Consider the following 26,309-nt stretch of genomic DNA (forward strand, 5'->3'; position numbering starts at 1 on the left):
TACAGTAGATGTGCAAACCCACGCAAAACTGTCACGTCCATAACGCCAACTAAATACCATGGCATTGTGTTGGCATTATGGATGTGACAGTTTGGCAATTTGCAATTTTTGACCAAAACTACTGTGGTTTCAAGAACCAGTGAGTAGGTTGGTGTTTAAACAAAAATTGCATCACACCACAATGACTCAGCAACGACTTTTACATGTTTTTTTTTCTTAAAGAAACATACATTTGCATTTTCCTCCTCTTCTTGCAATGGAGAATCCATCATTGACTCTTCTTAACACCACATTGGCTTTAGTCTCACCTGGAAAGAATATCAGAAGACATTTTTTTTTAAGTAATTGGCCTGATTCCAACTGAGCTAATGTCAAATGAGGTTCCTGCACATATGGCTCTTTAGAAGTAAAAAAAAAAAAGAGTAACTGGTAAGGAATAATTGGTAAGGACCTTAGGATGTACACAATTATTTGACGGCCACTTCTTTTCTAATAAATATAATGGACTATATTATATATTTCAAAGTAAGAGCGAGCCTCTCCACCCTATCAGTGAATAAGGCCTCTGGCTTGGACCTTATCCCCTCCAGGTTTCCTAGGGATAGTGCTGAGGTTACATGTAGTATTCTTACTCATGTCATAAATCTGTCGATAAGTCAGGGTGTTTTCCCAAACAAGATGAAGAATGCCAGGGTGGTTCCTCTTTTTAAGAAAAATAGCAGAGCTAATGTTGGGAATTATAGGCCAGTCTCAATTCTTTCAACCATATCAAAGATTATTGAGCGTCTTGTGTATGAACAGGTCAAGGACTATCTTATCCGGCATGATCTGTTATACTGTATGAGCTTCAGTCTGGCTTCAGAGCTGCACATTCTACTGACACATGTCTCATCCACCTCTTTGACTATGTGCGTCAGAATTTAGATCTAGGAAATTATGTTGGTATGCTTCTACTCGACCTGCAAAAAGCATTTGATACCGTGAACCACAATATTTTGATTTCTAAATTGCAGTGCATGGGTTTTAGCAACTCAGCACTCATGGTTCACTTCTTACCTAACAGATACGACACAGGTTTGCGATGTAGAGGGGACCCTCTCTGATCCACAGAGTATAGCATGTGGGGTGCCGCAAGGCTCTATCCTGGGGCCCCTGTTATTTCTATTGTACATAAATGACATGTCAGCTGTGGTACAGTGCAAATTGTTATGCCGATGATTCTGCTTTACTTGTCCCAGGGGGTAACGTAAAAGACATTGAAAATACTCTTGGTCATGAGCTTGAGTCTGTCAACCAGTGGCTGGTAGACAATAAGCTCTCTATGCATCTGGGAAAGACTGAATCCATCTTGTTTGGTACGAAAAGGAAGTTGGCAAAATCAAATACTTTAAAAGTGATGTGTAATGGGTATGAAATAGTGTCTAAATCAAATGTCACATATTTGGGTCTAACATTGGATCAATCACTTATTGGTGAATCTATTGCAGCACAAGTTTTAGACAAATGTGCCTGTAAATTGAAGTTTTTATATCGCAAGACAAAGCTTTTAGATTTTTTTGTAAAGAAATTATTGGTACAAACTCTGATTCATCTCCCCCCCCCCCCCCCCCCCGTACTCATAATGGTAGGGAGGAGTTTAAAAAAGTAGGCCTACTACCTGTGCATTTAACAGTTGAACAACTTAAGCTGAATCCTATGTTCAACATTGTAAATGTTCAGGCTCCCAAATATTTAGGCTCTAATGTCACCATGGTCAACACACAGCATAGGCATAACACCAGGGCTAGCATCCGCTCCTGCTTAGTACCTAGAACTAAAAATGCAGGTAAAAGTTCTTTCTTTTATACTGGTATTGTCACGGTCTGTCACAGGCTGCTACTTAAAGTGACCTAAATGCAGGACAACACACCAAGAGTAGATTTTACTGACTTTACTTACAGCGTGCAGCACAGGGACATTACAACAATGACACAGAAGGAACATAACAAAACTAGGGGTTTATATACACAGGGACTTAACAAGGCTAACAAGGCACAGGTGGACACGAAACAAGGTAAAACAAGAGACAGGTGAACACAGGGCTGGAAATCATAATTAAACGAGCAGACTAATAATGAGGAACAGGTGAGGGGCGGAGACACAGGGAACTGAGACATGGCAAGACAAACAAAGGAGCACATGGCTGACATGAACTAAAACACAGGGACAGGAAGTAAACACAGGAGCACATGGCACAGGAGGTAAACAAAGGAGGGACAGGGAACACAGGATCGTTACAGGTATCATGGCTTGGAATAGTTTGCCTACTGCTACACAACTCCTAGCATCAAGGGGGAGTTTTAAAAGACAGGTAAAGCAGATTTTATGGAATAAGGTGGATATGTATTGATCATTTGGATATTTTTTTTCTGCAGTTGTGTCTTTCTTATTTATTTGTTATATGGTATGTCCCCACCCCCCAGTCTGAGTATTGTCTGTTCCTTGTCTATTTGTTTCATGTGTTCAACACCAAGGACCATGCTGGAAATAAGTTTTGTACTTTTGCATGTCATCCTTTGGATTGCTGCATTTTATTGTATTTGATCCTGAAATAAATCAAATCAAATCAAATTCATGGCCACCATATGGCGGCATGGCACTGCACTTCGGGTCTTATTTGGACAATAGTATCCGGCTGCAGAGCCACCACCAGTAGTCGAATTGATGAGGGGTGAGGGGGGATGGCATTGCCCTTTGAAATAAAGATGGTCAAAATCCTCCTCCTTCTAAAACGGCAATCCCCCTTCCCATCAGCTGCTATTTTATCAATTGATGTGAAAATATTACCACTATTTCAACATTTAGTTTTTGCAAATATTGAATAGGCTAAAATACTATGGATGAGGGGAACGTGCACATTTTGTTTGTTTGTTTGTTTTTGGTAACGTGCACATATGACACGACAATTCGTTTTAAATTGATGTCTGGTCAGTCAGTGCAGGTGCCGGTGATTTCAGCATCATGGTCAAGCGACAAGGACAGCTTGAACAGAGGGACTTCGGCTTAGAGGGCAAGAAGTAGCAAAATAAGTCACCAAAGGCGGAATCTCTGGACAGAGGTGGTAACAACACAGTTAACGAAGTTAGTGTTTGGAGCTTTGTTTTTTCTTGTTAACTAACGGCAGCTAGGTAGCTAATGTCAGGTTACACTTTACATTCACAATGTTAGATTTGGTTTCTGTTTCACCTGGAATATCTTACTGCAGGGTTTCCCACAGCACGTTACAGCGGTCACCTAAACAACACACGCCGCCGTTTTATCCTGTCCGATCAGCGGCATCTGATGGTTGAATGTCATCGTGCTATCTATCATCGTTCGCCATTTTACAACATATGCATTAATGGCAAGTGCAACTTTTCCTTGTATGAAATTAAAGACTAACAAAACTAACACATTTTATGAAAGAAACCCTTTTACTGGAAGAGTAAAAATTTCTCTAATTGAATATGGGCTAGGTGACTTCCCTCTTATTTTATCCAAAAACCCCTAACTTGACAGTATAGGCTACTTGACTGTGTGCTCATTATTGTGGAGTTACTTGTGGAGTAAAGCTGCTGCAGCGGTGCTTGTGTGGGAGGACGTGCTTGAATGTCTACTGATGTGTGTGAGCCTACGGAACTCTCAGGAACAAACCGGAGGGTTGTCATTGACGGACGCGTGAGTCTTCTATCCTGGGCCGTTCGGCCATATGTGTGTCAATGTTCTACGCTTGAAGTGTTAACGTTCTAAGCTTGAAGTGCAGTGTGATACCCTGTCTGTGTGTAGAGGAGGCCTAACCATATTGTTGCGAGTGTCCGTGTGTGTGCAAGAGCCTGCCTCTCCAGTTTGTGTGTCCCTCCGTCCAGCTCCGGACGTGACTAACCCATCCGTTGTGAAGAGGTGTCTCCGCGTCAGCTCCACGTCAGCTATTGCTCTCTCTCTCGACCCTCTGGTAATTCCATCCTGGTAGCTACCCCTGTGGAAACTATATGTGAATGCCTAACAACCCTTTGCTGGCTGCCGTGAGTCTTGGCCTGTGTGCCCTTATGTGTGAATGTCCAATTGTGCTGTGCAACCTTCACTTGTGTTAATGCTTGTAGTGGGAATGTTTTGTGTGAACACACCCTCCTCTCCTAACGTGTGATTTGTGTGCAGACCGGCGGGGAGTAACGCTCTATGCATGTAGTTAGGTTACGGGTGTAACCGCCCGCCGCTTGGAGAGTTGAGCCTTGAATGCCATTCTTGTACGTCATTCCCGCCCTCCCGTTGTTGCCCGCTGCAGCAGAGCCCTGTATGCCGTCCCTCCACCCCAGCGACTGCCTTGCCGCCGTCCCATCCAGCTGAGCCCTGTGCGCCGTTCTTCTACGTGGGACGCCGCCCTGTTAAGCAGAGCCCTGTGTGCTGTTCTTCTATCTTAGCGACTGCTCTGACGCCGCCACGCAGAGACCTGTACACCATCTCCCACGCCCCAGCAGCCTGTCCCGTCAAGCCCAGTGTGCAATCTCCCCTGCCCCAGCGACCTGTCCCGTTGCCGTGCTACCCATCGACGCCCCGCTCCACTACAGTAGTGGCCCCCGCCCTTGCAGCCACCCCCCCATACCCCCAGTGCCTATAGAGACCCCGCCCGCTAAGCGGAGCCCTGTGAGCCGTCTTTCTACCACTGCGGCCGCCCTGCCGCCGCCCCGCCCATAAGAGGCCTGTACACCATCTTCCACGCCCCTATCAGCCCTGCCCCGTCCAGCCCAGTGTGCCATCTCCCCTGCCCCAGCGACCTGTCCCGTTGCCGTGCTACCCATCGACGCCCCGTTCCACTACAGTAGTGGCCCCCGCCCTTGCAGCCACCCCCCCCATACCCCCAGTGCCATAGAACCATCAGGAGGCACTGCCCCATGCCCTCCTCCCCATCTCCCCTGCCCCAGCGACCTGTCCCGTTGCCGTGCTACCCATCGACGCCCCGTTCCACTACAGTAGTGGCCCCTGCCCTTGCAGCCACCCCCCCCATACCACCAGTGCCATAGAACCATCAGGAGGCACTGCCCCATGCCCTCCTCCGCTTGGGTATATTGACTTGCCACACACCCCCCCCGCCTGCTGTCTTTGGCCTGTGGCCGTTCGGAACATTTATCCCTCTCCCCATCTCCTTTTTTAGTAATTAACTCTTAATAAAAGCATTCTTTGTTTCTATATCCGTTCTCTGGTCCATTTGTGGGGTGGTGAACGTGTTGCTCCTCAGGGAAGAAGGGGTGGCAGTGTTGGCGAGTAGCGCCCCCTGCAGGTGACATTTGGCGCAGTCGGCAGGATTTTCTTTCCCGAGTTGAGCAACTCTATCCTCCCCCACAATGGATGAAGGTGAAGGCTCCGAGACACGCCCCCGGGTGATGCCGGTGTTCATGGGAACTCCTTGGGCGCAGAGGTTTCGTGGACTCGGATCGGATGTGAGTTTTCAAGACTGGAAGGCACAAATAGAATACCTGGCGGGTCTGCAAGGACTGGACGAGGCACAACAACTGAGGTTTGTGCTAGGCTCCCTAGAAGGCGAAGCTAAGAGGGAAGTTAAAGCGGCGCCGGAAAACAAACGCAGTTCTGTGGCGGAGGTGTTTGAATATCTCAAAGGGCTGTATGGAGATAATACCCCAGTGCCTGTGTTGCGTTCTCAGTTCTTCAACTGCAAACAAGCACCCGGACAAACGTTGCGGTCCTTTGCGCTGCAGGTGCGAGAGCTAGCCACCCGTTTGTACCAACGACGAGACCATGGCTTGGGCAGGGATGAAGTCCTGATGCGCGATCAGTTCCTCCTGGGGCTGAGGGAAGGCCCCGCCCGTCAGAATTTGAGGCTGCAGCTTCGCCAAAACCCCGAGCTGACCTTCGAACAGATTCGGAAGGAGGCCATCGCACTCGAACGAGATCACGCTGCGGAGATGGAAGCACCCGTGTGTGTGGCAACCTCCAGTGCTACACGGCCTCCTGCTCCACCTTCAGAAGCAGAGTGGAAACGTGAGCTGCGTGCGGAAATTATGACCGAAGTGAAGGAGCAGATGGATGGGCTCTCCAGGAAACTCCTAGAAGAGCTCCATCGAGCACGACCCATGAGTCCACCGCCACGAGGGAGGGCTGATGCCGATGGGGGACGTGACAGTCGAATGCCTTGTTGATACTGGTTCACAAGTTACCTTGCTTTCAAAAAGTTTATGTGACGAAATATTTGAAGGACAGAAACTACCGGGGGCTGAGGCACCGTGGCTCACCTTGCGTGGAGCGAACGGGTTGGACATCCCGTATGTCGGCTACATTGTGGCAGAGTTTCACGTTCGGGGCGTCAGGGTGCCATATAAAGGGGCTGTGGTCGTAAAAGACCAATGCTTGGGGGCCCACCGTGCCTTGCTTGGCATGAATGTTATCTCGACCTGTTGGGAAGCACTCTTCAAGGACGAGGAGAACCAGGCCAGACCGCCCCGCCACACCACTGGAAGTGGGGAATGGGAACACATTTTTGCAGACTGCCGCCGTATTCAATCCAGTCGAATGCAGATGGACCGGGAGGATACGGCGCGTGTCGCCTGTCGTTATGCCATCTCTATACCTCCCAGCAGTGAGACGGTAGTATGGGCACGGCTGCCTGCCCAGACCTATGGGCGGGACAACTGGGTGCTGGTAGAGCCCCATATCAATAGCTCCGAGGTAGCAGTTGAGGTAGCTCGTTCCCTTGCTACTGTACAAGGGGGCCGGATACCTGTGAGGGTAAGGAACACTCACCCCTACCCCGTTCAACTCCATCGCCACCAGGGGCTGGCCCGAGTCACAGTGGTGGGCCCAGAGCAAGTACGGGGAGACCGAGACCTGAGGCTGGACCAAGTGGGTGAAGCAGTGGTGGAAGTGGGCGTTATGCAGGTCGGCCAAGTGGACGGAGAGGTGAGTGAGACACTGCCCGCACACTTGAGTTGTGAGTCCTTACAGGGAAGTGGCTTGGAGGAAGAGCAACCACGTCAGTTACAACATCTGTTGGCGAAGTGGCAACACATCTTCTCGACCCATGACGAGGACTACGGCTGCACCCGGGTCGTCCAACATCACATTCCGACGGGAGACGCAGCACCCATTTGTGAACAGTATCGTCCTGTACCACCCACCCTCTAACAAGAGATCCGCACTCTCCTACGAGGTATGCTAGAGGGGGGAATCATCAGAGAGAGTAGCAGTCCGTGGGCCGCTGGGATAGTGCTGGTGCAGAAGAAGTCCGGGGCTTGGAGATTTTGTGTCGATTATCGAAAACTCAACCAAGTAACCAAGAAAGATGCGTTTCCCCTCCCTAGGATCGAGGACTCTCTGACCAGCCTGACCAGAGCAGCGTGGTACTCTACGTTGGACCTGGCGAGCGGATACTGGCAGGTGCCGGTTGCAGAGGAGGATCGGGAGAAGACGGCCTTTACAACACCTTTTGGCTTGTTTGAATGGGAGCGCATGCCCTTTGGGCTCTGCAACGCGCCAGCCACTTTCCAGCGGCTCATGCAGCGCTGTTTGAGTGGGCAGCTGGTTGACTCTACCCTCGTGTACCTTGATGACATCATCATCCACTCCCCCGACTTCCTGTCCCACCTCCAGCACCTGGAGGAAGTGTTTCGATCAATGGAGAAGTACGGCTTGAAGTTAAGACCGGAGAAGTGCCAGCTCTTCCGGAAAGAGGTGAAGTTTCTGGGCCACTGTGTTAGCTACCAAGGCGTCTCTCCAGATCCAGAGAAGATGGCGGCTGTCCAAGGCTGGCAGGCACCCAAGACAGTTCGGCAGGTGAGGGCTTTCCTGGGGTTTGCCGGCTATTATAGGAGGTTTGTGAAGGATTTCTCCAAGATAGCCAGGCCCCTTAATGCGTTGTTGGCAGGCACTGGGCTTCTTCAAGTGTGACCTGGGGCCCCGAGTGCGAGGCGGCTTTCCGGCAACTGAAGGCTGAGCTCCTCCAAGCCCCAATTTTAGCTTACACTGATTTTTCCCAGCCGTTTATTTTGTACACAGATGCCAGCAACTTGGGCCTTGGGGCTGTCCTGGCCCAGAAGCAGGAGGGGGCAGAGAAGGTCATCGCCTACGCCAGCAGGAGCCTCCACCCCACGGAGCGGAACGACGCCAACTACAGCTCGTTTAAACTTGAACTTCTCGCCATGAAGTGGGCAATGTGCGAGAAGTTCAAGGATTATTTGTGGGGCACAAAGGTAACTGTGGTCACTGATAACCACCCGCTGGTCCACCTCCAAACAGCTAAGTTGGGGGCGGTGGAACAGAGGTGGGTCCAGCAGTTGGCCAATTACGATTACCAGATCCAACATCGTCCTGGCCGGGAGCATACTAACGCTGATGTGCTTTCCAGGTATCCGGTTGCAGGGGAGGGGACATCGGCACCAGTCGTCCCGCCAGAAGAGTGCCTCTTGGTAGGGGTAGTGGAAGCACCCGGGACCCGACCAGAACCTATACCTGCCAGTTGGGGTTGGGACCCGACCCGTTGGGAAGAATTGCAAGGGCGGGAGGAGGACCTCGTGGTGGTTCGGGAACACCTTGGGCGTCAGGCACTGCCCGCAGCCGACGTGAGGCGGTCCCTTTCTTCTGCTGGGAGACGACTGCTGAGCCAGTGGACTAGACTGTACCTCAAGGAGGGCGTCATCTGCAGAGCCGTGCTCGACGCTGCCACATACGCCCAGGTGACCCAGGTTGTGGTGCCCCAGGGCCAAGTCCAGCCTCTTTTGACAGCCTATCATACCCAGCTTGGCCACCAGGGGCAAGAAAGGACATTGTCGCTGCTTCGCCGTAACTTCTATTGGCCAGGGATGGAGAGTTCGGTTGCCTCGTTCATCCAGGGTTGCCCACGCTGCATCCTGTTCAAGACCAAGTCTGATGCCAAAGCCCCACTTGTACCCATGCTTCCTTGTGCCCCTCTTCACATGCTGGCCATGGATTTTTTGTCTTTGAGTCGCCCAGCCGACCGGTATCAAAACATCTTGGTGATAACAGACCTCTTCACCAAGTATGCTTGGGCGGTCCCCACTCTCGACCAAACAGCCGCCACCACCGCTCGAGTCCTCTGGTCTACTGTGTTCCAGCCTTTCGGATGTCCCGAAATCCTGCACTCGGACCAGGGCCCCGCTTTTGAGGCCAGAGTGATCCAAGAGTTGTGTCAGCTCTACGGATGCCGGAAGACCCACACCACCCCGTACCACCCCCAGGGTAACGGGCAGTGTGAGCGGTTCAACCAGACGCTCCTGGGCCTGCTCGGTACCCTGGAGGTGGAACACCAAAGCCGGTGGGTGGAATTTCTCCCGGCACTTCTCCAAGCTTATAATAATAGTGTCCACAGCACGACGGGCTATGCCCCTACTTACCTTATGTTTGGGAGGCATGTCCGCTTGCCTGTTGATCTGATTTTAGGGGCGTCTGGGGCCGATGGTGTGCGGAGCACAACGGAATGGGTGAGCCAACACTACCAACACCTCCGTGATGCTTATGAGCGGGTCACCGAGCACCTGGGGGCAGCGGCTGCTAAGAACAAGAGGCTGTACGACTGCGCCGCCCAAGAGGCCCCTCTGTTGCCCGGAGAGAGGGTGCTGATCCGGGACAGTCGACGCCAGGGTAAGGGCAAACTCAGTGATCGCTGGGAGGGCACACCGCATGTAGTCATCAGCTGTCAAGGGCCCGATTTACCAGTCTATAGGGTCCGACCAGAAGGACGGCCTAGACCGGAGAGGGTGTTACACCGGAACCTGCTCCATCCTTGCCCAAACTACCCCTTGGCCAATGCAGAACCTGTGGGTGAGCCGGGCGCCCCGGGGCAACCACTGATGGGATGGGCATTGGTGCCCGGAAATCCAGGCCAACGGGAAGAAGACCCCCCACCCCCACCTAGACGACCCCAGCGGTCCAACCAAGGGCAGCCCCCACAAAGGTACGGTACTTGGGCTACTTAGCAAGGGTCCTAGGGACTAGTACCCAGTGGTGGGGGAGAGTGTCACGGGGTGACAACGTTTGGTGGGGGAGGAACTATAGTTGGGCCGAAGGCAGCAAGAGGGACTGAATTCGGTGCAGTACAATGCCTCCCGGCATAGTAAACAAATCGGCCTGAGGCCGTGGGAAGGCTAATTGTTTACAGCTGTATGTAATGATTCTATCACTTTCACGATTGGTGACTATGTGGATTGGAGTGTTTTATAAACTGCAGATACGGCAGTAACGGGAGAACGGGCGGAGGGTGAAGACACGGCTTTTAACTACAGCAACAACGCCTAGGATAACGAAGCAAGGACTGGGTAACGTTAATAACCGGGAGATGCTCATCTACGTCAAGCTAAGTACTGGGAATGTGGAGTGTGGACGGCGACGTGAACACTGATAAGAGCCGGATACGTAACGTGAGTGTGCAGTGCTGTCGATGCTTTGTTTATTTTGTGGAGTAAAGCTGCTGCAGCGGTGCTTGTGTGGGAGGACGTGCTTGAATGTCTACTGATGTGTGTGAGCCTACGGAACTCTCAGGAACAAACCGGAGGGTTGTCATTGACGGACGCGTGAGTCTTCTATCCTGGGCCGTTCGGCCATATGTGTGTCAATGTTCTACGCTTGAAGTGTTAACGTTCTAAGCTTGAAGTGCAGTGTGATACCCTGTCTGTGTGTAGAGGAGGCCTAACCATATTGTTGCGAGTGTCCGTGTGTGTGCAAGAGCCTGCCTCTCCAGTTTGTGTGTCCCTCCGTCCAGCTCCGGACGTGACTAACCCATCCGTTGTGAAGAGGTGTCTCCGCGTCAGCTCCACGTCAGCTATTGCTCTCTCTCTCGACCCTCTGGTAATTCCATCCTGGTAGCTACCCCTGTGGAAACTACACGTGAATGCCTAACAACCCTTGGCTGGCTTGAGTCTTGGCCTGTGTGCCCTTATGTATGCATGTCCGATTGTGCTGTGCAACCTCCACTTGTGTTAATGCTTGTAGTGGGAATGTTTTGTGTGAACACACCCTCCTCTCCTAACGTGTGATTTGTGTGCAGACCGGCGGGGTGTAACGCTCTATGCATGTAGTGAGGTTACGGGTGTAACCGCCCGCCGCTTGGAGAGTTGAGCCTTGAATGCCATTCTTCTACGTCATTCCCGCCCTCCCGTTGTTGCCCGCTGCAGCAGAGCCCTGTATGCCGTCCCTCCACCCCAGCGACTGCCCTGCCGCCGTCCCATCTAGCCGAGCCCTGTGCGCCGTTCTTCTACGTGGGACGCCGCCCTGTTAAGCAGAGCCCTGTGTGCTGTTCTTCTATCTTAGCGACTGCTCTGACGCCGCCACGCAGAGACCTGTACACCATCTCCCACGCCCCAGCAGCCTGTCCCGTCAAGCCCAGTGTGCAATCTCCCCTGCCCCAGCGACCTGTCCCGTTGCCGTGCTACCCATCGACGCCCCGCTCCACTACAGTAGTGGCCCCCGCCCTTGCAGCCACCCCCCCATACCCCCAGTGCCTATAGAGACCCCGCCCGCTAAGCGGAGCCCTGTGAGCCGTCTTTCTACCACTGCGGCCGCCCTGCCGCCGCCCCGCCCATAAGAGGCCTGTACACCATCTTCCACGCCCCTATCAGCCCTGCCCCGTCCAGCCCAGTGTGCCATCTCCCCTGCCCCAGCGACCTGTCCCGTTGCCGTGCTACCCATCGACGCCCCGTTCCACTACAGTAGTGGCCCCCGCCCTTGCAGCCACCCCCCCCCATACCCCCAGTGCCATAGAACCATCAGGAGGCACTGCCCCATGCCCTCCTCCCCATCTCCCCTGCCCCAGCGACCTGTCCCGTTGCCGTGCTACCCATCGACGCCCCGTTCCACTACAGTAGTGGCCCCTGCCCTTGCAGCCACCCCCCCCATACCACCAGTGCCATAGAACCATCAGGAGGCACTGCCCCATGCCCTCCTCCGCTTGGGTATATTGACTTGCCACACACCCCCCCCGCCTGCTGTCTTTGGCCTGTGGCCGTTCGGAACATTTATCCCTCTCCCCATCTCCTTTTTTAGTAATTAACTCTTAATAAAAGCATTCTTTGTTTCTATATCCGTTCTCTGGTCCATTTGTGGGGTGGTGAACGTGTTGCTCCTCAGGGAAGAAGGGGTGGCAGTGTTGGCGAGTAGCGCCCCCTGCAGGTGACAGTAGCCTAGATGCGTAGTAGGCTATATCAATAGCATGCATGTTGTTTTAGAGTTATATAATATAATAATTATCTTTGTACTTAAACAATAACTAAAAGGATACCCGGTTGGTCTCCCACTGTATGCACTGTCATCAGCACAAATGATCTGTCCCTAAACGTTAAATCTTTTTTGTACAACTCGAGCACTGACCGCCGCTGATCTAACACAGCGTATAGCTAGCTCACGTATGCGATGATGTTCTTTTTAACTCTTGCACTAATGTTCTACTTAGCTAATAGCTTACGCGAACTTATGTCATATCAACTTTTAATGGTCCTTTATAGAGAATGGACATGGAATGAATGGAAATTAGTGATTTGGTCACTTTATTTGTCATGCTTGTATCAGTTGTAACAGTCGTTATCATATCAGAACATGAAATAATGACTAATAGCCTAATAGCTGTCGTAATGTTACACTATCATTAGCTATCCTGGCTGACATTTATCCTAACACCGAGGGGCTAATGTTAAATTTGTCAATTTGTACGCTGTCCAGTGAAATAGTAAGCTTACTTCTTACATCTCTTAAGTTAAAGAATGGAAAACACTTGATCGGTATTATCCATTTACATTCAGATATTGCCATAGACTAACAAAGACTTTGTAAAGTGCGTGCTGAAGTCTGCCGTCCTGCCCTACAAACCATGAAGGCGGATTCCTAAAGATACGCAAGCACCCACCCGTGTATCTAAGTTAGCTATGCACCAAAAATTACATTTTACCGTGACTCGAAGAGCTGTAATCGTGCAATCGTGGTTGAAATACTCCCAAAACACACAGAAGACAAAACAAAATATATCTACCGTATTTTCATGACTATAAGTTGCACTTTTTTTCATAGTTTGGCTGATCCTGCAACTTACAGTCAGGTGCGACTTATAGAGCATCACAGTCCCGCCCCTCCTCCGAGAGAGCTTAGTTTCCGGAAGTAAATTTCCCATTCATTTCTCCCATTGACGTTTTGGAAAAATCCGTATCTAAAGAGTTTTAGAGCATGTCTTAGGCTAACCAGCTACGGAATAACTCATAAGCATACAACATATAATTTCGAGTGAAAAAACGAAGAGAAAATCTAAAAAAAGTCAAAGGTACAAGACTGTGTACATATTTTCATTTCCGAGCGAAGGAACTACTCATCCCATAAACCACCGTGCCTCACTGAAAAATATATAAGCAGCACGAACCAGTGCGAAATCATTTCCAACCTGCGACAGCACACGAACCCTTTCCTCCAAACAATGATTTTTATATCATTAATAGCAGTTATTTCAGGAGTAATCGTGTAAATAATAGTGTTTTGGTATTGAATGTTATATTTACCATCGCGTATTTTATATCGTGTGTGTGCGGTTACGTTAGCAACATTGTACAGTGCTTCGTATCTGACTGCCATCCTGATGCATGGACCAGTGCATGGTCTGCTCTTGGACCACCATATTCAGTTTATTAACTTGCTGTGAATGATTACACAAAATGTTCATTAAATGTACGAAGAAGTATTTCTAGGTTAATGATTGATGATATAGCTCGTACAGTATGAAGGCTACAGTAGCCTAGCTAATGTTAACTAGCATTACCAACCTCCCTGCAAAACTCACCAAACAACTTCGTAGGTTTGATAGGTCTTGTCCCTCATGCTGGCCCTTACAAAACCCACAAGCTGACCCTCGACACACAACAGTCAATAATGCAGGGGCGTCACTAGACCTTATTCACTGGGGCACGTGCCTTAGTAAAAGTCTCCAGTGCCCCAGTAAAATTCTAGCGCGGCTCTAGCTGGAAACGGCATTCATGAGCGCATCTCCGTGCCTGCTTTACTCTCGAGCCTGTCATCTACCAGCCAATAAAAAAAAAAAACAAGGAATAAAGAAAGGGGCCATAATAGCCAATCAGGAAATAGCATCTCTGTAGCTGGGTAAGATTGAACGCAACAACCAATGAAAATCGTTCACATGATTCTTCCGAGTGTTTCGTTGTACAGCACACATACACTGTGGAATCCGCTGGAGCTCATTACATCACTTTGAGCACAGAGTAAGTCGTCCCCTAATGTTACAACAAATTCACAACTTGTTTGACAGAAAAAATGACAAGTTGATCGCTGTTAGAGAGTGTTGCCCACATAACTAGCATCTGTTTTTTTAATGCTTAGCGTCATTGTAGCCTTAGCAACAGTTTACCAGCTTGTGCTCTCTCACTCACACACACACACACCATGCGTAGGCTGCATGCACACATGCGGACAATTAACAACGATTTATACTATACTGTAGAAAGAGTCCTGTAAAAGTAGCCTATACTGTTTGTGAAGCTGTCCTACTGTAAAACTAAACATAGCCTTCTGATAAACTATATAGAGATGGACATCAGCAAATTCCATCTCTAAAAAGGGAGAGGAACAGTGAGGAGAGATGAGGAGGATGAGGGAGGTATGATAATTTTGCCCACATTAACGGTAACATTAACATTTATGCTGGTAATAGCCAGTGCTGTGATTTGATCAATGATTTAATGGCAAACTCAAATAAGTTTGCTGCATTTGCAAATGTAGCCTATAATAATACACAGAATCAGATAGCCATCTGTGTAGATTATTAGGCTACATTTGCAAATTATCACCAAAAGTCAGTATGAAGGCTTTAGTAGGCTATTTAAGCTACAAAGAACTGTAGTATTGCCAGGATGTCTATGGCCCTTGCCTGGGAGGGAAGTATCTCAATTTTGACTAAAAATAAGCTTCCCTTGTGTTAGTAGAAAAGCCTATTAAAATATAGCTGCAAGCAGCAATGTGGGGGCCAAGCAGTGCGCTATAGCAGGAATGGCGTTGCCATGGCATGAGCAAGCACTCACAGCAAGAAGCCAAATTACACCAATGTCCTTGTGCATTCTCACAATCAGCTACAATGTCCCTCTACCAAGTTTGGACTTCATATACCAAAGTGTTGCTGAGATGCGAGCTCACTTTCTTTATTACAGCACCCCTAGAGGCCAAATGAGACCACTTTCCTTGCATGTCTTCACAATCAGCTAATATGTCCATGTATCAAGTTTGGACTTCATACAATGAAGCGTTGCTGAGATATGAGCCCACTTCCTGTATTACAGCGCCCCCTATAGAGGCCAAATGATGCCAATTTCCTACTGTGTCCTCACAATCAGGTTCCAAGTCTCTGTACCAAGTTTGGACTTCATACATCAAAGCGCTGCTAAGATAGGAGCTCACTTCCTGTATTGCAGCGCCCCCTATAGAGGCCAAATGATTCCAATTCCCTAGTGCGTCATCATAATCAGGTAACAGGTCCTTATACCAAGTTTGGACTTTGTACACCAAAGCGTTGCTGAAATACAAGCTCACTTCCTGTATTACAGCGCCCCCTATAGAGCCCACATGATGCCAATTTCCTAGTGCGTCCTCACAATCAGATACCAAGTCCCTGTACCAAGTTTGGACTTCATACATTAAAGCATAGCCGAGATGTTAGCCCACTTCCTGTTTGGTGGCTTCATCGCCATATTTGATTGGCTGTCACAGGCAAACAAAAATGAAATTAAAAGATCTGACAAGTATCGTTTGTGCGGCTCGGTCTGAAGATCATCTCCGACAAGTTCTGTGAAAATCGGATGAAATTTGTAACCGCTGAAACTTTTTGTAGAGTTTGGACTAAATCCAATATGGTGGAGGTCCAATATGGCGGAAAGTGATAGGATAGGGGTCGATGAACTCTGTATGGTCCAACGATTCAGACACAACCTCAATTGTGAAAATCAGACAAAAGAGTCAAGGATCACGCGCATGAACGCATGTCCAGCATTGAACTGGTGGTGGCGCTAGAGTGTTCAATGTATATGCATATAAATTGCTGTGAGTGATTGGGACAGTGTCCTGACTAATGGTATCGAGTTTTGTTATGTTAACTCAAAGTGCCACAGAGATGTTAGTCCACTTCCTGTTTGGCGCTTCATCGCCATATTTGATTGGCTGTCACAGGCAAACAAAAATGAAATTGAAAAATCTGACAAGTATCGTTTGTGCGGCTCGAGTAGAAGATCATCTCCGTCAAGTTCTGTGAAAATCGGATGAAATTTGTGAATGCTGAAACTTTTCGTAGAGTTTGGACTAAATCCAATATGGCGGAGGTCCAATATGGCGGAAAGTGACGTAATAGGGTCATTGAACTTAGGTCGGTCTAGGGATTGCAACGGTGCCTGATATGTGAAAATCGGACGCACCATTCAATGGTCACATGCGTGAATGCAATCCAGGTTCGACCCATTGGTGGCGCTAGAGTGTTGGGCATAGAGTTCTGGAAATTGGTGAGAGTGATCATGGGACAGTGCTGAATCAGTGTGTCAAATTTCATAACGTTAGACCCAGCGGTTCAATTTTCGGCCAGATTTTGACCCGTTGGTGGCGCTAGACGGCTGGATTTAGAGATCCGTAAATGAGCGTGAGTGGTCAGTGGAGTGTCCCGAAACTTTCTGCCAAAAAATCTGCACTTTTTAGCCAGGCGTTCTATGGGCTGCCATAGACTCCAATGGCAGAAGTGTAATAATAATAGGAAAAGCTAGTAACTCAATGGGTGCCTTCGCAGCTTCGCTGCTTGGCCCCCAATTAATGCAGTGAGTATAGGCCTACTTATGCCTATGTGTTTGGATGTTGCTGGATAGTGGCTGCTACAACAATTGAGGGAGAGAGTGCTGGAGGAGGAGAAGAAGGTCGAAGAGAGGGGAGAAAGAGCACAGGCTGGGCAGTCCAGTACCAGGCAGGGGGAGGAGGAGGAGAGAGACAGGCAAGAAACGGATAAGAACATGATGGGGGCTAGACGTAAAACTATTCAGAGTATGGAGCAGGATGTTGGGGGAGCCTAGGGGACATATGTGATTGTCCAAATCAGGCTAGCCATTTATTTCATATTGCGCGCACAGTTATTTATTTAATTTTTTTTTATGTATTGGGAGTTGGGGGCCTGTGCCCCAGCAAAGCTCTAGGTCTAGAATCGCCCCTGCAATAATGTGACCCGATTTAAAGTGGTTTTCACCCCTTTGGACACTCTTGATTTCGTCATTGAAACAGTGAAATATTCACGGGGGCATGGACGGTTTGCTAACCATTTTACTGCAGTGTCTAGCCGGTGGTAGCATCCAGCTTGTGCTACCAGCTAGCTAGCTAGTTCAAAGGTTTAAGTACTTAATGGGGATATACAGGGCTTTTTATGCCTCGACTAAGTTGATGTTTCATATAAACAACAATTCATGTTCATAGAAACAACAAGGTCACTAAAACATAATATATTTCATGCCTGTGTTGCAGCATGTAGGCTAATGTTAGCAGCATTATAATGACATTCTAATGTCTGAAAGGCTAATGATTAGCTAGCCTATCGGCTACCTGAAAAGTTAAGTGTTCAAACTAGCATTTACAGTGTTCTATTTGATGGTGTATTTGCCCTGACTAAGTTCGTGTGATATATAAACCACAATCCTTGTTGATACAAGTACCAATGTTTGTCTAGAAAGTTTTTATTCACATTAAGATTTTCGCCATAGGCAGTAAAAGACTCCGCCATCTTTGTGAATAATTTTCGCTGATAAAGTTTCAAACTTTGACCTTAACGGCATTTCCACCAATCAGGCATCACTGTGGGATTGTTCAGGATTGTGGGTAATGAAGTACTTATCCAAGACATCGCGAATAAAATACATTTAAATCTCAAAATGAGGTTAGTGCCCCGTGAACTTTTGGCATCTATATGAGCATACACAATCGCTTAGTACAGCCGTAGCTTGTTTTGAGTCAACCAGGTGCAGTTAAGTTTTTATGGCTTATACCCGAATTGTCAATGGAGAAATTGCATTGAATTCTTACTTCCGGAAACTCCTGTGGGCGGGACTGTGATGCTCTATACCAGGGGTCTTCAATTGGCGGCCCGCGGGCCGGACCATTGTACTGGCCCTTTAAAAAAAATGTAATCTCTAGCAAGCGCATGAGCTGTTGTCCACTCTTGCATCTCTCACTCGCTTTAGTCCTGCAGCCACTGCACCTCAGCCCATTGAACAAGTTAGGCTACATTACAATTCATTACATTTGTACATTTATAAGCTGAACGTAGGCCTAAGTGCCATAGTTTAGTTTCAACCTAAATTGGCACGTTGGAGTTTATCTACTAATATTTAACAGGTTGCACCACACAAATAGTTTCTGTCAACAATATCGCAAAAAAACACGGGCACAATTTCTGCAAAACTTGGTGGAAAGGTGGAGCAGATCCGACTCAAAGGGAATTTCAAAGTATTTCTATATAGTAGCCTGGCTATTGCCGATGTCCTTCATTTCTTCACGTCTTACAACATAAACAAATGCAATTATAGACAAGCGAAGTCTGAAATGAGCCTGTCTAAAAGCCTCTTGGAAATCATGTGGCATGTTCCATTAAATGCGCACTCAATTGCGATTCGAAGCAAAAAGTATGATAGCCTAACGAAGGTAAATTGCATATTTGTAAATGGCGACGGCAAAACGTTAAAGTGAATCGTAGACTTTATAATAAAGAAAGTAAAGGAGATGATTTGCACCTCCGTTCACCAAATAAAGGCCGTGGTTGTGTTTCTACAATATGTTGGCACAAAACGTAATTTCTGTCAGAAACCAAGTAGGCTAAACGTTTTCATTGTCATCGTGAACTATGACGATGCCAATGTTCAGTAGGCTATGTGTTTCATTTATTCAAGCAGTGACATTTGGTTTAATGCATGGGGTAACGTGAGGTGTGTCAGAAAAAAGATGGGCCTGTCCCTCTCAAAACATGTTAAAATAGCGTGATTAGCAACCAGAAAATAAAAAAAATCCCGGGGGAGACACCTCCGGACCCCCGTGTTATTATTATTAGGCTATTATGACTGGCCTGCCCCCACTGCTAAAAAAAATCTAGGGGTCACGGTCATCTCAAAAATTGTGGGAACGTCAAATGTAACAAGTAGGCCTATTCATGGGTTTCATCAGGTCTCTTTCCACAGGTGTATAAAATCAAGCACCTTGATTATCAATGCAGGCTGCATGGTGCTTTGATACACCTGTGGAAAGGGACCTGATGAAACCCATGAATAAGTCAGAAGAGCTACATATGCGACTGATTACACATTTAATTCACATGAACAGTGTTTGAATCCTGTTTGTACTCACTGGAAATCTTGGACCTAGCAGTTACTGTGCAAAGCACAGATTCCATTTGTGTTATGTTATCACAGATTACATATATTAGCCACCATCAACCAGCCAATGATGTTGTTATGCATGTACAAAATACAACATTTGAACACCCACATTGCTGCTGTTGTAATTCATTGTATACAGCTGTTAATGTGATTACTCATATTTCAATTGTCAGTGTTTATACCGGATCTGTGTTTGCATATTTAATAATTTCGGTCGTTGCTTTTACCTTCCCATTACCTTACGCATGCCAGTTATGTATCCACCAGCTGCCTGCCTGCAGCCTACTTCCAAAACTCCAAAGCTGCTTGCTGTCAGATTTGGTTCCGAGGGCACAAGTTCAGTGTATCAACAACACAGTTTATGTGATGTGTTAATCAATTAAATTCCCAACAATTTCACAACAGCTAGTTTTGGAGTAGGCCATTCAACTAGCCTGCTTGCTTACGACGAGACTCAGGCTGCGCAGTCGGCACCCGCTTCCTTATTTGGGTTTTGGGTTGCCAGGTTTTAACCTGACAAAACGGTTGAAATTGAAACTAAGTGATCGTGTATGTGTAGGGTGTATTTCATACATAATCTGGCAACCTGAATGGATCAATGATTTTAAAATGAAGTTTAATGGCCATGCAAATTACGGGAGTTTTCCGGGAGAAATAACAAAACGGGAGGGTGCTGGGAGATTAACTTGAAATACGGGAAAAACCCGGGAAAAACGGGAGTGTTGACAGGTATGCGGCTACCTGTCGTGGAGAATTATGGACAGCTCTGCGTCAGACTTTATATTCTTTGTTTAAAGACGTCGCCATCTCAGGAAGCTCCTCCGATGTCCACTTAATTGGTTTCTTGTTTTAATTTTGGAAAAAGCCTGCCTCTTGTAGCCTTTGGAAAAAAGCCTTTTGGAAAAAGCCTGCCTCTTGTAGGCTACTCGTTCATGACTATAACTGACAGCTGTTGACAGTTGGCCTTTGCTAATTTGGCAACCCAAATGGGGGGGACGCATTTTTATCACTGATTTTACGGGGTTTTACGGGTTATAATAATGTTGTCAAATAAGCCATTACTTCAATTCATCATGTTTCCTTAGTCTCTGATGACATATGGTGATAGTTTTCAGAATGGTTACAATTTATTTTCCATTATTTCCTACATACTGGTCCTTTAATTCCTGCTGACTGACAGAATCTCTGCATGAAACATCGTCTACAGCCGCGAGAGGGCACTCTATGCTTGTGACTCGCTGGATTATGTTAATTTTGACTATTCAGCTTCCCAGACACTGTCCATGTCCAACACAGCCAACCGCTAGCATTTCGCTAATCGCTAGCATCTAGCTAACAAATCACACAGCAAAGGAAAACGGCAATTCAAACAAGGGTAAGCAAACAAACGTCTAGTCATTGTTAATATTCCGCATCTGGCAGAAAGGAGACATCACAAAAAACTGTGCAACCAGGAACTGACATTTTAATTTCCTTGTCACCAAGCTAACCAACATTAAAGGGACACCAGGCAAGCCTGGTGCTTTCCCAGTAAACAAAATAAAGTCCTGGCGACGTCCCCTAAAGGTCCCCTGGCGAACGTCACCTCCTCGACATTGTGTAGGGTTCCCTTTACGTCCCGCGGACCTCTGTTCGGGAGGTCTAAAAGACGTCCACGAGACTTTGAGAGGACGTCCTGTAATGGTCACCGCGACGTTATGCGCGCGACGTTTATATTTCGATGGTAAAAAAAAACATGAAGCGCGATTTGGTATGGTAAGTCTCAGCGTTGGTATGGTAAGTCTCAGCGTTGCTAGGAGAGAGGTAGACGGAACATGAACACGCATTAATGACTTGTTCTACAACACAATCAACTTCACTCACCTCATATTTTCACGCATGTATGAAATCACGTCCTCAGAATGCATTACACTAATGATGAGTAGACATTTATACCGGGCTAGGATGTGATGCTTTCACATCTACGGTGTCATTTTCTTAATAAACTAATACGACGTTTTAATGGGCATATCCCGTAGCATATTTTTCAAAACATCATCAGAGTAGGCCTTGGCTAGCCTAAGATAAATTATTCAAATCATATTGTTTCAAAATATTAAAAACGAATAATAGCCAAAAATACTAAATGAATCGCAATGCATGCTGGGAAGCAAAACTCAACATGAAATAAAGTACATGAAACATAACTAGAATGCATTGACGTTAGCCTGTATCCACTCGTTTTCTTGGACCTGTGATAAAACAGAGACAGCCTATAAATGTAAGCCTATCTTCCTGGAACATTGCAGATAAATAAAAATTTAGGCCTATTGTTTTCTCTTTGTAGCCAACTTTAAGATGAAATAAATAGATTCCAGATGTTTCTATTCTATATCATTGTTTTATTAAAAGGCTCTGGTGAGGCAGAGAGCTTCTGCTCCTCGTTAGAAATCTCATCGGATATGTGCACTCTTTGCTGTTTCCACAAGGAGCTGCTGTAACATCGGGGACAGCTATGCGTGACACTTTTAAAAGCGAGCATGCGTCAAATAAATTACAATGACATTTAAACAAGTCATGAAGAAGCAGTATCCTTAATTCTTCTGCAATGTAGAGCTAGATCAATTTGCTTTACAAATTAAGTAGTCACTTCTGTTGCTAGACAACTCTAAACAAATGCTACGTGGTCTGGTTTTAACATTTCTCTAGTTTTATTGCATCGTATTCAGCTCTAAAAGCCGGTTCAGTCCCAATTCGGCCGTGTGTGTGTTTCTGAAAATAAAACAGATAATAAGTATGTGACTACGTTAAATAAACCACTGCCTATTTAGAGCATGTTACATGCATCACGTAATGACAGTTATCTGAAGAAATGCGCATTGTAGGCTAAGCTAGAAGCTAAGAACAGCGACTTTGCTAACGTTACACCAAGCATCACATCAGCTAACATTTTGATAAAATCCCTTCCCTAGTTTGTAATGTTAGAAATTAACGTTAAACTCAAAATGTATGTGCTACATAATTCAGCATAGTCATCCCAGACGTGTAACGTGAAGTCGTGCATTGATGTGATGTCTCCGTCCTGCAGGCGGTAGCCAGAGCGCTCTCCGCTGCTATGTATGAATAAACAAACGTCCCCCCCATGTCCCCGGTATAACGTTATTGTCGGGTCCTTAGGAGGTATTTGAAATGACCAAATGCAAATGTCATTCAAGGGACCTGACGGTGACGTCCCCAGAAAGTCCTGCACCGGACGTCACGCAATAACCAAACGATTTCCAACAATTTCACAACAGCTAGTTTTGGAGTAGGCCATTCAACTAGCCTGCTTGCTTACGACGAGACTCAGGCTGTGCAGTCGGCACCCGCTTCCTTATTTGGGTTTTGGGTTGCCAGGTTTTAGCCTGACAAAACGGTTGAAATTGAAACTAAGTGATTGTGTATGTGTAGGGTGTATTTCATACATAATCTGGCAATCTGGCAAATTCTTTTTTTGTTTAACCTAAATCACTGTATCACTGTTACACAAACACTTGATGAAATACTAATTTTAGTGTAAATTGACTGCCCCTTCTCCATCTGTATGTTCAGTCATGTCCTGATGCATCATAGGAACCGGAACTCTCAGTGCTTCCACATTTCAAAAAAGAATATTGGTAAAATGTTGAGGAGGGTTACTACGGTATAACAAAGCTTCTTTTCAGAATTTCAACTAGACCGCACTACTCTTAAAAGAACTGCCTTGAAACGCACTGTATGGCTTGAATGCTAATCATGTTCCTCTGCCCTTGTGGGAAAAGAAAAAGGGAGAAAAAACAGAGAAAAGTCATTACAGGAGCCCATAGCCTAGCAACTAGACTGCATTTCCGGCGGGAACTGCAAAAGTGTGCTTGCCCTGGTCCGGTCACCAACATGAGCAGACAGTGGCATACGCTATGCTGAACCTGGCTTGATCCAAGCATTCTAACAGTGCCTTTCAGTGTTGGAGCAGTGGCAATACCGCAAAAGCTCTAGGAGAGGGCTATTCAACTATTGACTTGCGGGGTGAATGCGGCTCATTGGATTTTACCTGTGGCCTGCCTTTGCATTTAGCTTCTATGACTAAGATCAAATCAATAAAATAAAACAACAGCAGTGATTGGCTGCAAAAATAAATAATGTCACGTGTCTTGCACCTCTCAAACTGGGCTATCAGGTAACCTAGAAGAATTGAAATGATGAAATATGACTAAGGAATTCAAATGCTGCTTGTTTGTCAGGATACTTTTTCACTGATTTATTTTAAAAATATGAGCTATGAGTGTGAATGTTATATATTCCATCCCCTAATTCTGTTTTACTGGTTTATTTGACAAATAATCTATATGGATTTGCTCTATAAAGACCTTATGTCTGTTTAGGATTGTTTTGAGAGCCTATTGATGTATCTCAGAATAAAGTAAAGTAATTGTGTGAATGTATTTTACTTAACTCATTAAATGTAGCTGAATACTCATGAACGCATGTCTCTAATAGCCACAATAGGAGTAATTTTAGCAACACCGTATTTTGTGTGGCCCATAACGACCCAGTGGATCATGAAAACGTGCCAAAATTCACATTCCTTGCTTGATGTTGGTACATTAATCCCATTCAGATTGCCACTTATCTGTGATGTAAGAGTTCAGTATAGGTTTAAGGTCTGGGGCAGGGATTTGACATTCTGTGACTTCTTCATTGAGGACTTGCTTAGCAGCACTGTCCGCTTTCTCATTTCCCCTCAGACCAACATGGCCTGGGACCCAGCAAAAAACTACACTGAAGTTCTGGTTCTTTAGACGTTCTAGTTGATCAAGCTCAGCTTTGGTTGTACTTTTTGCGTGACATTAAAGCCTACTGGAAAGATTTTTAATTGCAATTTAATTGAATGCAATTTACTTTTACGATTAAATAAAATTAATTTATCCCTCTCACCCATAGTTTTCTATTTATTTACAAATGTACATAGGCCTACTGTAATTACATTTATACATAGTTATTCTACTGATCTTCATACTATTCATCCTGCACATAGACTTATTCTTACTACTCTTATGATGTTGTTTCTGCACTACAATAACACTGTTTCCACACTGCACATAGCTGTATGTTATGTAAGTATCTGTTATATATTTGCCATATTGAATATCCATAATTATTCTGTTTTATTATATTCTGTTAATACACTGCATATATCTATATTATTATTTCTACTATTATACTGTTACTGCTACATCTACATGCATTATTCTACTTATTGTATGAAGTAACTGCTAATACACTGCACATATTTATATTTAATTCATATTACTCTAAACCACCTTCTGTAAATCAACTGTATACTGTATACTACTGTCTACATTGCACTATATTTCTTGACCTGTCTCTGTATATTTCATTACCTTTCTATACTTTGCATCATATTGTATGCATACTGTAGCTACATGAATCACAGCTAAGATCCTTGGTTGCTGTGAAGGCCAGTCGTTCTAAATGGATGGTTGCTATGGCCAAAGGCCAGTTATCTCTGCCGTTGTCAAGCGGGCATATCCTAACTTTATCTTATTGTAAACATCTCTATTTTACTTAGCCTACTTCCATACAGTGACTCCTATTAAGAAGTGGCCACTTCATTCGCGCTTACCGTGATTCATGCAGCAACATTATTAAATTAATCTGTCACCATATGCCTATGCCAACGTTTGCAAAGAGGAGAATCTTTTAATTTGATTCACAACGAAACGTTACATTTAATGTACGTGTAAACAATGAGTAGGCTAGTTTTGGTTGTTGGTGGTGGTGTTACTGCATCTCTTAGTTATGCCTACAATGCAAAATTGTTCCCTCGTGATTGTTAGACGCATTTCAAAACATCGCGACGTGAAATGCCACCACAAAACATTGTTTGTGAATCGGTCTTATTAGAAGTCCTCGCTTAAGCTGTCACAGACTCAGGCGCTACTTTTAGGGCTAAAATGCTTCCTGAATTACTCTTAGTAAAAAAAATAGGAGTCCTAAAGTTACGAGTGACGAAGTTACGAGTACAAGCATCTCATATCAAATGACCATGGCATTACGCTAAGCAACATAAATCTCATAACGTTACAGCAACATCTCCTCCCTATGACCTAGCTAGCTAGCTTCTAGCCACACAAGAAATGAATGATGTTAAAATCTCCGCTTAGCATTCTAATAACAGAAGGGGCACATTTATGTGGACCACTACAACATGACTCATTATGTCTGTAACGTTAACTGTATAAAACACTTACTTTCATAAAGGAAGCACACCATCCAGCACATACACATGGAAACCGATATTTTAGGTAGCCTACTTGGCCACGAACTCAAAACGTGTCTCTCTGAAGCTCTGATCTAGAATCTTTGCTCTGAAGTCTGTCCCCGTTGCTAAGCAACATCAAATAAACGAATAGACAGTCTTCCAGTATTAAATGTGTACGTGTGATTACGAATGGATGTGTGTGTTTTGCAATTAGAATAAACAAGAAATAACATTTCCAATAATTTCCCATGATAAATTACATAATATTTGCACCTTCCTTCCTTGTGAAGCTCACACTAATTCCACCGCATTTAGTGAAATGTAATACAACGTTGCCACCTAGCGTTCAGTAGGCTATTTAAGATAAACGTGGCATTTCCTGCTTATTCTTTTGTCAACACCATGCTTTTAGGAAAACAATCTTTTTATCATAGTTCCCTCTTCAATGAGCGATTACCAACTCGTTTTTGTAACAGAGATAGCTGTTTATTGTCCCTAGGTTTACAGAAACACCTATTCATATTAATACGTAGCCTATGGAGTGCTGCCGACCACTGTTCATTACGGCCCAGAATGCCTTGCATGTCTTTACAACAAAACAACCCAGTAAAACCTAATTT

General features: G+C 46.0%; 1 protein-coding gene across 6 annotated transcripts in view; it reads right to left on the bottom strand.

Moving 5' to 3' along the window:
- The window catches only part of LOC143121977 (E3 ubiquitin-protein ligase RNF213-like), a 123,038-nt gene that overhangs the window by 81,579 nt on the left and 15,150 nt on the right, over nucleotides 1–26,309 (bottom strand). For all 6 annotated transcript variants that reach the window (XM_076282731.1, XM_076282728.1, XM_076282730.1 and 3 more), the window contains exon 2: nucleotides 231–308. In XM_076282731.1, the coding sequence (XP_076138846.1) occupies nucleotides 231–272 (42 nt within the window). In that variant the 5' untranslated portion in view covers nucleotides 273–308. The remainder of the gene's footprint in view (nucleotides 1–230; nucleotides 309–26,309) is intronic.

This window comes from Alosa pseudoharengus, unplaced genomic scaffold, assembly GCF_046254945.1.
Source record: "Alosa pseudoharengus isolate Yale_2024_CS ecotype anadromous, Long Island Sound unplaced genomic scaffold, YU_APseudo_1.1 YU_APseudo_1.1_scf_13, whole genome shotgun sequence".
Classification (NCBI taxonomy): Eukaryota; Metazoa; Chordata; class Actinopteri; order Clupeiformes; family Clupeidae; genus Alosa; species Alosa pseudoharengus.